We start from the raw sequence: 12,148 nt of genomic DNA on the forward strand, positions 1-12,148 counted from the left end.
AATTGGAAATGCATGGAGAGGAAACACAGCTGGAATAGGATTTGAGCAAAATTGGATACAATTCAACAAGCAACACTTGCCTCACTGCTCCTACATTGGTGCAAGTTGCTCTGTACACATAAGCTACACATAACTTCAGGAACAGGATGCTTTCCCAATATCCACGGTTATATGATCCAAATTCACAAATACTCCGCAACACTGTCAAAAGCAGAACCTTACTCTTTATGGCTGTTCTCTGCAATCACATTTTAGTTGTTTAGGGAAACTGATTATGCCACAAAACAATTCCACACCATTAGTTTTGTGTTTCAGAAAACATTGCCCTCCATGCCTTTCTAGTGCTAACTGACTGAAAACAAATTACATACCTCAGATTTGTTCAAAAACTTCAACTGGCCTATTTTGGCAATAATAAGCTGTTTCACAGTCTCTTTATTTTCATCTGTGTCCATTATAGGATTATTCCGACAATCCAATGATTGAAGCTTTTGTAGTTTATCAAGTTCACTGAAAACTGACCACTGAAACAAGAAGATGGAAAGCATTATTTATTATATCATTTTTATCCCGCCCTTTAGCCAAAAAGGCTCTCAAGGTGGCTTACAAAAATATTTCTGAAGACAGTCCCTGCCCACAGGCTTACAATCTTTAAAAAAAATGACACAAAAGGAAAGAGGATTGAGAAGGAGAAGTGGCAGGAAAGCAAATGCACTAGATTCTGAGCTGCAAATTCAGCAGGTCATGGGCACAGTGGGAGGGCTGCTACTTCCTCTCCCTTTCCCTCCAACTGCCTCATCCAGATCCAGGCCCGATGGAGGGATGCCTGCTGACTGCTGCCTCCTTTCCATCGGACGGCCTCAGCAGTGATGGTAGCAGGAGGGTAGGGGGCTATCCACTGGAGCTTGCACTGAGCACCCAAAATCTGAAACAAAACGATCCCACGCACCCCTCTACTGCAGAGGAGGGGAACCCGTCGGCCTAATCACAGAGGCTTTGGCTCCCTCTGGGGTCCGCACCTAGGAGGCTGCTGGGGAAAGGGGCCGGCAATTAGGTATTCAGTCGTCAGGAAGGGGTGTGGCACTCCAATATGAGCATTACTTGCATCTCCAGATTGAAATAGTAATACAGCATCTTCTAAATCAAGATGTTGGCTTTTATTGAACATCTTCCTTTGATTTCTTCAATAGTAATATGTTAATCTCATTCACAGCTTTAACATAGTACAGGGGTTCTCTCAAACTTTCGACCCCCCAGGGCCCGCTTATGAGCTGAAGATGATTAAGTCCCACCAGTCACACAATGGTGACAGATGGAGGCGGAATTTGGCACAGTGCACCTGCTGTGCATGTAGAAGGTCCCAGGTTCCATCCCCGGCTTCTCCAGGTAGGGCGAGGAAAGAATCCTGCCTGAAACCCTAGAGTGCCATTGCTGCCAGCCAGTGTCGACAATACTGGGCTAGATGGACTAAGGATCTGACCCAGTATAAGGCAGCTTCCTGTGTTCCAATCAGCCAGCAAGTGCTGATATTTTATATTGATATCTAGTCCCTCTTTGGAAATTTCTAAATTCTTTGTCAAAGCTATTTCCTTATAGCAGGTAGTTCCATAATTCAGTTTTCCTCAAGTTAAGTAGAGAGATCAGCTCTGGAGGTATCATGATTCTGCCTCACCATTTTGGGTAAAATGTCCTGATCCAGAGGTTCTAAGCCTGAGTTTCCAACATGATGCCCATGGGCACCTCTTGGCATGCACAGAGCTCCCTACCTCTCCTGGGTTTAATTTTATTTCTTAAGCTTCTTTTAAATTCTTTTTTTTCAATTGGGAGATTGCCATGCTGCAAAGCAAAGTGCTTACCCTTTGTGTTCAAGATCTTTACCTGGGTTCAAAACGGTGGTTTTGTATTTTGTAGCTCAGCTGCCCATCTCTGCCTTCTATTTATGCTCCTGGGCTAGTTACATTTCTATTGGTTTCCCCAGTTTTCCTTCTGGGAAATGAGTGTGTTGTGACTGGCAGCCATTTTGTAAATGTGCCCATGATACTCCAAAAGTTCCAAATGTGCCCACTGTCCCAAAAAGGTTAGGGACCCTTGTTCTAAATAGAGCAAGCTGTTTATTTTACATTGTTCCTCTCCCCGCCCCCACATGACTCTCAAACTCGCCTTACCCATCTCCTGTCATTTCTTCTTTTCCTTCTTTCACACTTTAACTGTACTCTATCCCTCACTGACATTTTCTTTTATCTGTCCCTTCTGCTGCTTTTACATTCACTTAATGTAACAGCTTCCTTCTCTTATGCCCTTCCACTTTATTTCCAGGTTTTTTAAAAGTTATTTATTATTATATTCAAATATTAGCCTTGCTATCTAAGCAACTCTCTCTGCAGTGTCTGCCTATGAGGTATGCATAGTGCAGCCATGGCACAGAGTGGGCAAGCAAAGAGGCAGTCTGCAGCACTGGGACCCACCTGAACGTTGGTCGAGACCCACTGGTGCGTCTCAACCCATAGTTTGAGAAACACTGACAATGAAATGTGCTCTGTACAGTCATAGATAGAAATCTTATGCTTACTGTTGCATCTGGACAAGCAAACGTGAAAGTGTCTCTCCTATTATTCTCATGTTTGCATTAAGTTTTTGTTATGAGAAAAGTATCAAAATGTACTCTGAAGAATGAACTGACAGGCAAGGAAAGCCATAACAATGGAGGTCTCCACCACTACCAAGGTAGTGCCAGGCCTTGGATAAAGCTATTGGGACTTTCAGCTCCTGATCATTGCAAGTGGCTGTTTTGGGTTTCTTTATGCAAATCCGAGAAACTTCCTGCTTTGGTCTCCTTGGCTTGGAGCAGAGGAATAGTTAAAATTCCAGATTTTGACACTGCAGCTGCATTGTAGGAGCTGAAATACACTTGTGTGAGACCAAGATGAATTTGATTTCCCAGCATTTAGACTTTATCAGGGTTAAGCCACAGTGACTAAAATAGTGTAAATTGTTAAATGCATCAAAGGAATGCTATTCATTCATTGTAACAAAACTGTCAGTGTAATGGTGGCCATTACAGGAACATGAGGAATTGGGAGGGTGAGTGGCATCTTAAGGGGAGTTCCTGTAATCTCCGATCAATGGTAACAGGTCTTGGGGAAGAGAAGGGGAATACCTCTGTTACCTCAATGATTGGAGATGGAATTGCCAGCCAATTCCCCCGGTAGTCTCCTAGGTGCGAGCCCAGAGGGAGCCAAAGCCTCTGTAATTAGGCCGGTGGGTTCCCCTCAACTGCAGTAGAGAGGGGTGGGTGGGATGGTTTTGTTTCAATCTCAACTACTTGCATAATCTATGCCACAAAAACATAAAAATCAAATGAGCATAGAAGACTGAGAGTTATGAAATAGAAGAGATACCTGCATTTTGTCTAATCACCCTGAGGATCTGAAAGGCGTCGGATTTTATAATAAATAACACCCTTTGTTCTACCCCTTTGCCTATTTTGGCATCTCTGATTTTTATCTCAATCACTTGCATAATCTATGCCACAAAAACATACCAACCAAATAGCCTAACCCAACACAATATAAATTCACCCTGCAATTTCAATTCATTGGAAGTTTTAAACTATAAAGGCTATGATGGGGGTAGACAACGTGGTGCCTGTAAGTACCAACGTGTCCCTGGACACCTTTCTTGGTACGCGCTGAGGCACTCCGTCCCTTCCCAATTGTTACTTAGAAAGAACAAGGCACATTTTCCTGCTGGCAGCTGGGATTACCTCATAGCAAAGGGAAGGCTTCCAGCTGCTGCCATTTTCATTTCCCATGAATGCCTCTGGCCCACACATGGGGGTCAGAGATGTTATTACTAAAGGAAGAGGACAGGCAGCTGTAGGCCGGTGGTTTCTTCTGCAGCAGCACCCAGTCACCAAGGAAAAGAGGGGAGGGGAAAGGGGACTCCTCTTGCTACCGTCTGGTAATCTGGGGAATGAGTTGACTGATAAGAGGTGAGGGGAAAGGGTGAGCCTTTGGTGAAATAGGTTTCTGTTGGAGCAGAATGCTGTGGGTTCAAATGAGTTGTTCTCTGAGTTGTGCCTAAGATTACATCTCTGTCTTTTACTCAGTCTTATGGCAGGTTAGCTGTTTGTTTGTTTGTGATTGTTTTTATGACCTCCCATTTTGCTGCAGCGCCCAAGGCAGTTTCTCAAATTGCTAAATTGATCTATGGGCCCAAAAAGTTTAGCGACCCCCTGTTATAGATACAAGAATTTCCACAATCCAGAGATGGGTTCTTTTGACTGATATTTTACTTACTTCTGCAATTCTATTGCTGTTTAATACAAGATGTGTTAAGGAAGGAAACATTCTAGTCTTGCAACCTGCAAAAAGGAGAATAAACTGATGAGATGTTAAAGAAGAATTAAAATACAGAAAAATGGAACAGTGCTAAATTTACATACCAAATCCTGCATCAGGAAAATGCACAGAAGAAATTCTATTGTTTAAAAGTATTAGTCTTTCTAACCTGAAATTGAAGAGTCAAAGTATAGATGTTAAAATATGAGGTAATATTTAGGATCCATATACAACAGCCTGCGCTAAATCATTCATCAGAACAGGTACTGAGATACAGTGAATCAAATCACAACGCAACACATGCTCATAAGTGGAGCTCTTCTTTGGAAGGGTACAGTGAAATGTACAACACACACGCCCACAGGCCCAGAAAAAAACAGCAGGGAAGGCAAGAGATCATCATCATCATAATTCTTACCCGCCTCTCCATTTTGAGCGAGGCGGGGAACAACAGTAAGTATAAAATACATTAAATGACTTGAGGAAGCTGAAGGTAAGAGCACCAAATGCATTTCTAGGAAAAAAAAGTATCTGAAAAAGATCTTCAGCAGCAAGTGTTTCAAAATATAGATGCAAACTCATTTTGACCGGCATGAGTTAGATTTAGTGGAGCTTTTGCATCGTGTAAACAAACATAGTTCATTTATAGTTTGCCTCCCCTGACTTTCAGTGCACAACAGCATTTCATTTGAGCTTCCATAAAATTGTTCTCAAAACAATAATAAAAAAGGAACAATGACTATAAAAGGCAGGCTAGCAGCTCAATCCTCTACATGTCTGTTTGGAAATAGGCCCCATTGAGTTCAATGGGGCTTATTCCAAAATAAATATAGAATTGCAGCATTGAATAGTGACAGTCTGCAAAATGAGAAGGGTCACAGGGTAAAGCCCTGTAGCAGAACTCTGCACCAGTTTTTTGAAGCACTGCTCTATAGGGCTTTGCAGAAAATTGCAACCATTGCTTCATCCTTAAGCAGGGCTAAGAGATCATCAAGGGCTGTAGAATTGTGTGCTGCCCACCTCCCAGCCATTCTCCTCCAGCACAACTTCTCCCTGCTGGCCTTAGCCATGATTTAAGTGCTTTATCAGCAATAAAATGAACAATACTGCTGTGTATTTACCGGGGCAGATCTGCGATTAGCTGAAGTTGACTTTCATCTACTTGATTGTATGAAAGATCTAACCATTTCAGGTTATGTAGGACATCAATAGGTCTGGGGTGCAAGGGGAGAAATACCACATTTAGGATCATTTAAAAAACTTTAAAGTATTATAACTTCTTTAAAACACAAACATAAAAAGGAAGTTCTTGTTCCTTTGCCACACTACACCATGTGTGAATTTGGAACTCCAACAATTCAGAATGGAAACAACGGTTTCCAAAGGTGCTTGTTCCTTTCCATAGATGACAACTATGAGTTTGGAAACTTTGGATGTCTAGCACATAAGAGCAGCATGAAATGTCCTGGGCTATCACCCTACATGTGCTCCAGAATGCAGCATAGGACTCAGAACTGGCTGCTATTTCCTTTGTTCAAGGAAACTAGCTTCCTACATTTGAGAAATACAAGAAAAACGTAACAATCATGGGAAGATGGTTTGTAAAATGCACTGTGATGTTTGCCTTTAGTTCAGTCACACTGTATTCCCTCCAGTCGAAGTACTGAGAACTGAAATGCTGAGGTTTGAATCCTCATTAATGTTCAATTTAAAATGTTTATTTTTGTTAGCTAGCAACTTTAATATATATTAATGTACTAATATATGATTCAATAAACTTAGTTTTATTAAAATTAAACATGGAGTTCTTTACTTTTTATGCATTTTAAAAGCATAGGGCATTAGTTGTGGACATATTCCCACCACTCCCTGCTACCCCTTGGGACAAGGTCTTTGAGTGTATGGCATCCTGTGAATACAGAGCTTGTGCTCGTGGCCTTCCTTGCAGGGCTGTTATCAACCCGGAGCTGACTCACATGTTTGGAAAACACATGGGACTTGTTGTTTGGGGGCTCCCTTGCAAGGCTGTCATTAGCCTGGAGCTGGCCTGCACGTTTGCAACCACAACCTGGTCCCCTGCTATCACAAACGGTTAGAGTCTAGCCTCAAGGTCACTGCTAATTGTGAAGACTGACTGAAGCTGTTTCGGTGGGAACCATGCCCTAGTTGGGAGGGGGGAACCAAGAGAGCAGCTTGGGTCACGACTGGCGGAGCCAGAACGGTCCATCCATCTGAGATGGGGTCATAAGGAGGAGGGGGGCAGTGAGAAGAATCGTCTCCCTGGGGGTCCTCAAGGCATGGAGGATGCATGCTTGGCTAGCTGAAGCAGGAGGTCTTATGTGGTAATGTATAGTGTAGAACAGCTAGGATTTCTTTGTTTTGGTTTGGTTTGTAACTAGTGAATAGCTCTCTATTTTACAGGGCACTTTGATTTATTGTGCTTTTATTGTAACACTGCTTTTTACCTTGTCATTCCTTTTAACCCAGTTTTATCCCTTTTAACTTTCCTCCCTTTCTCCCTTTAATAAACTGCTTTAAAGCCTTAAGCTGGTGTGGTTTACTTCAGGTTAATTCTTGGTGCTAAGTCCAGTGTTTGACTGGTTGCAGGCGGGTGGCTGGGTGGTCGGCTGGGACTTACCTGGTCTACCTGGCAGGGAGAGCGTACTGACCACACTCTTCCTTCACAGGTCCCATACTAATTTCATGTGAAATATGAATGGAAAACTCACACGGGTTCTTTGTAACAACTCTGGAGCAAAGAAATATCACCCCATGAGATGAAAAATATCACCATTTTCATGAGAAGGCATAAAGGTTAAGTATTGCACAAAGTTTTTTCTGGATGAACTTGCTAATGGCAAGAATATAGCTGTTTGTAAACCTTTTCACATTTTTTTTTACTGTCCTAAAGTGTTTTGCTATTTCTTTGTGTAGTAATGATTATAGGTAACTAGCCAAAGCTTCTCCAGAGGTGATAACATCTGGTTAGTCAACTGATTTATTTTTGACCAAACACAGGCCATAAAGTGGTTCAGACATGCTGCTAAAGCACAGTGAGGCATTATGACCCTGTACACTCCTTTTCCAATTCTCTCCTTTACATCAGTGGCAATTTCTGCTCCTGAGCCTGATTTGAGACAAACCCTTGCCAGACTGACTTGTACAAGAGGCACCACTCCTGAATGTTCACATAATGTCAAACAAACCGACGTTACATCTGAACCACCACTTTATTAGTGAAATATCCTTCTAATACATAACTAAGCACTCACAGCAATTCTAAGAAGGGGGAAAGTTCACTTATTTGCAGACTATTTATGCATATAAAAATGAAGATTTATACAAAAATTCTCCTTTACAAATATATTCGCTTATGACTTTATTGGATGTGATTTTATTTGATGAGTTTTAAATCATAATTTTGTTAGTCCCCTTGAGTACTATTTTTAGTGGAAAGGTGGGATATAAATTAAATAGGAAACCATATAAAGGCATATCTAATGTGTGCACCCAGATCAATTCTGAACTACTGCAGCAAGAGAAGCAATCATTGTGGCTTCTCCCCCTGCACATACGCAGCCATCATTTGCATTATTCCCTGCATGTGCAGGAGTGGTTGCGGGGGGGGGGGGGGGGGAGAAAAGCAGCCATGATGGTTGCTTCCCTCACTGCAGTTGTCTGAACTCGCCCACAGACAAATCAGTGTCTTTCATAACTATCAACGTGACATATACTAAAATGACGTTTCATGTTCAACCAACATCCTAATAAGCAATAGTACAATTACAAGATTCTGGGTGTAGCATTTGCAGGTATCCTCATACCTTTTTAAAAGTGAAATATCATTGGAAGCCACGGATAGTTCTTCAAGAGCTGGCCATCCTGCAGCACATACAAGAACCTAATGGGAAAACATCATTTAGTACAAGAATTGATGGGCACACATGCAAAAGAAAAGCAGCAGCTTTACAAATTCCATGAATACTCAGAGCTGGTCCAGATCTTAATCCATAATCCAAGGACTGGGGAAGCTCCTTGTCAGCCTCAACGTCTTGCCTGCAAACCACCTGCTGCTGCCCTAGCAGAATAGTCTAGCCAAAGGCAGCGTTTAACCTTCCACACAAAATGCAAGAAAATGGGACTTCAGTTTTTAATAAGTGGTAGAACTTTACTTTGGTGTAAAAAGTTTCCCCTGCAGCTTTTCCAAGATCCAGCGATATATAGGCTTATATATTAAGCTCTGAAGGAAATCTCATTCCTTTTGAGAGTTCAAAGCTATTCTTTGCCCATGCATTAGGCTTCCAGTACCAGCAGAAGGGATCTGTCTACTCCAAAGGGAGAAAAGTGAGACAGAATAAATTTATTAATTTATTAGTTTTATCACCCCCCCCCCCAATAACCTTCATTGTACAAAAAATGATAGTTTAAAATTTATAACAAATATACATAAATAAAACTCAGTAGAGCATCACTAACACTCAGTATAGCAGCACCAACACTTAAACAATCAATTTAAAGGTGAGACGAAATCCAAAAAAATCATGACAAGCAGCCATTAATGTCAGGCCTAACAAGAATTAGGCTGAATTTATTTGCAGACAAATACCAATGTGAAGAACAAAGAGTTTTTCCAAAGACAGAAATGGGTTAGATAGAGATAAATGCACATGCAGTGGGGCTAGCAGAGGCTGACCTCCACGCCCTCTCTTGCCCCCAGCAGCCCCCTCCCAAAGAGTTCCTTTGGGGATCAGAGCGCTCCACTGGATTTTCAGAGATCCCCTGCTTTGTCCTCTGTGCCACAGCCCTTGCCATTCAGCAGGGTGCTCTGACCCTCAGAGCTGTTTTGTGGGCTGGGGAAGTTGCCAGGAGAAGTCTGGGGCAGGGAAAAGGAAATCAGCTGCCGCTGGTCCCTATGCATGTGTCCATCATCTCATGCCAACCCATCGAGTTTTACCACCACAAAATATTCCAAGTTTATCAGCTCTAACATCTGACGTGATGTAGTTAGTTATACAAAAACCTCAATCCGAAACGTATTTATTGGTACATTCCTGTAAGCTTACTAGAACCTACTTCCAAGTATAATGGATTAGAATAGCAATTACACAATACATTTTTATCCAGATCAGCATCCCCCAAAATGTCAGACATTTGGGGCTACAACTTCCATAATGTCTGAGCACTGGTCATGCTAGCTGGGACTGATGGGAGCTGTAGTTTAAAACTTCTGGAGGGCTGGTCCCCTCTTAGTAGGGGGTGCGGTCTTGAGGGCTCTGGCAGGGTTGATCCTTTAAAAGTGGGCGACAGAGCCCTCTGGCAGGGGGAAGAGTCTTTCCCCCTGAAAAGGAGCCTCCATCTCTGGGTCCCCTCTGAACTAGGGAGTGCGGGTGGCATAAGGACGGATGGGCCTCTGCCTGGAGGAGAACAGAGGCCCAACCCAAACAATCCACCCCAGCACCAGGTCCCTCTTAAAATGGGGGTGTGGGTGGAGTATTAGATTGAGATAAATGCACTCCAGCCAGGAGTTTCTCCCACGTTTCTCCTCTTGCAGCTTATGAGCTCCAAAACCAACGTCTGCCCTCAGCAGGCAGAAGAGAAAGACTGGGGAATTCAGGCCAGAGGAGCAGCCAAGGAATCTTCCTTTGAAGATTTGAAACATTCTGCCAATCAGTGGGCAGCCAGCTAATCCATACCTTTGGAGCTTATAAGAAGTAGTCAGGAGGAAAAAAAACTATACAAAATTAAATACATACATTTATAAGTGAAATACATACAAGATGGTCACGGCCTTAAAACTTTTAAGTAAATTTAATTTTTAAATAATCTATGAATTTTAACTGGAGTTTTTGTATAAGCACGACGTTTAAAATTATAAGAGCCTCATGTGGGGCAGAGCAGTAAAGCAGCAGTTTCTGCAGCCTAAACTCTCCCCACGGCCTGAGTTCGATCCCAGCGGAAGCTGGTTTCAGGCAGCTGGCTCGGGTCGACTCAGCCTTCCATCCTCCTGAGGTCGGTAAAATGAGTACCCAGTTAGCTGGGGGAAAGGTAATAACGGCCGGGGAAGGCAACGGCAAACCACCCCGCTATAAGGCCTGCCAAGAAAACGTCAGCGGAAGCTGGCGTCCCTCCAAGAATCAGTAATGACTCAGTGCTTGCACGAGAGGTTCCTTTCCTTTCCTTAAAATTATAGCTGGATGAGAAATGCTTTAACTATATTTCTGTTTGAATCTAGCAACCTAATTTACTCTCTGACTTGATTCACGTATCATGTGCTCACTGCTTCTACTTTACATCCAGCATTTAAACAACCCAGGAACACCCCTTGTTAAGGCATGTGAACCCAGCACTCTGGGTTGTTTAGGGTTAAACAATTCAGAGTTTTAATCCAACCGTCACCCACGGTTTGTTGTTGGGGTAAAACTATGGGTTTAAACCTAGTACCAAGTGTGCATGTCCTCAATAACCCAGGAACAGGGCATTCCTGGGTTGTTTACAAAGCTGGATGTAAAGTGGAAGTTACTAGCACACTGGAGGCAGCGTGCTTGCTCCCACTGTATCCTGGCAACTCATGGGTTAAATAACTATTACATGAGAACCAGCTGAGTGAGTCATTGATCGGATTCCCACGATCACTGCAGCCCACTGTGGCTTATTTAAGCTTATGGCACTCATCCACCTAGGCAATATTCAAAAGGATGGTCTGAACACACCACAACCCAATGTGGCTTTGGATTGTGGTGGGTTCAGACCATCTTTTTTAATATTCAAGCCTACATGGATGGGTGCCATGACTAATCATTATGTGTGAACCCAGTGAGGGGGTACTTATGCAAGGGTTAAATGATACAATAAGATGGCGCCTGCCCACCATAGGTTGAATGTCCAAAAGGGGGGCTAGCACATACTGCAACACACTGTGGCTTAAATACAGAAGCCACAGTGGGCTGCAGCAATTGTGTGAACAGGCCCATGACCTTTCTCAAGTACATTTCACATGGATCTCTCCACAATCAGAAAATGAATTATAATTAGTTTGCTTAGGTCTTCCCTCATGGTATGCGATGGTAATACAATTAAATCACTTCACTGGCATCAGTTCTCCAAAACCTTTAGTCTTCTATTGATTTTGCCAGAGCAAAATGTAAGCGAAGGTAATCTGATGTCAATATGGAGAGTGATATGGCTGCTTTAAGCAATTCTAAGCTAGGGATGGGAAGAAGATTACATGATTAAGCTATTTCAAAGAATGAAAGTGAATTACCTCAGTCCATGTCACTCCCGTTCGATTAAGTGCTAGAACTCTCAGATTACAAAATGTTGTTGAAGTAGGTGGTGAAGTAGATGCAAACCTCATTTTGTTGTCACTATGCCAAGAACAGAAAAGAAGTTTCTTGCTTTTAATGAATGGAACAACTTCAACACAACAATCTTTAAATCTTAGGCCCAAGCCAAAAAAGAAGGGAAAAAGGGGGGGAGGTTATATCCCTTCCATTCAGTTTCTGTAAATTATTCTTTCTTGTTTATACGAGTCCTACATATATATATATATATGTGTGTGTGTGTGTGTGTGTGTGTGTGTGTGTGTGTGTGAGTGAAATAGTCAGGTATATTTTGAACATACTTGTGCAAATATTTTATTTCAGAAACGGATTAAGCCAAATTATTTTTATGCATGGCCAAAGATTTCAAGCCACAGCAAACTGCTACATTTTGCAAGTGATACCTAGTGCTAAGGTACTATATTAGGACAAGAAGCTAAATTAAGAATTAAACTACAGAAAATCTCTGAATATTTCTATTTTTAGTTA

At 42.3% G+C, this 12,148-nt stretch overlaps 1 protein-coding gene across 1 annotated transcript in view; it reads right to left on the reverse strand.

The window, feature by feature from the left end:
- Positions 1–12,148, reverse strand: part of TBCE (tubulin folding cofactor E) — a 35,858-nt gene that overhangs the window by 4,843 nt on the left and 18,867 nt on the right. Inside the window, exons 7-12 of the mRNA XM_063124357.1 lie at positions 11,602–11,704; positions 8,165–8,241; positions 5,462–5,554; positions 4,445–4,509; positions 4,299–4,363; positions 372–524 (exon numbers count right to left, since the gene is read on the reverse strand). Coding sequence (XP_062980427.1) covers positions 372–524; positions 4,299–4,363; positions 4,445–4,509; positions 5,462–5,554; positions 8,165–8,241; positions 11,602–11,704 — 556 coding nt within the window. The remainder of the gene's footprint in view (positions 1–371; positions 525–4,298; positions 4,364–4,444; positions 4,510–5,461; positions 5,555–8,164; positions 8,242–11,601; positions 11,705–12,148) is intronic.

The sequence above is a fragment of the Elgaria multicarinata genome, chromosome 4 (genome assembly GCF_023053635.1).
Source record: "Elgaria multicarinata webbii isolate HBS135686 ecotype San Diego chromosome 4, rElgMul1.1.pri, whole genome shotgun sequence".
Lineage (NCBI taxonomy): Eukaryota > Metazoa > Chordata > Lepidosauria > Squamata > Anguidae > Elgaria > Elgaria multicarinata.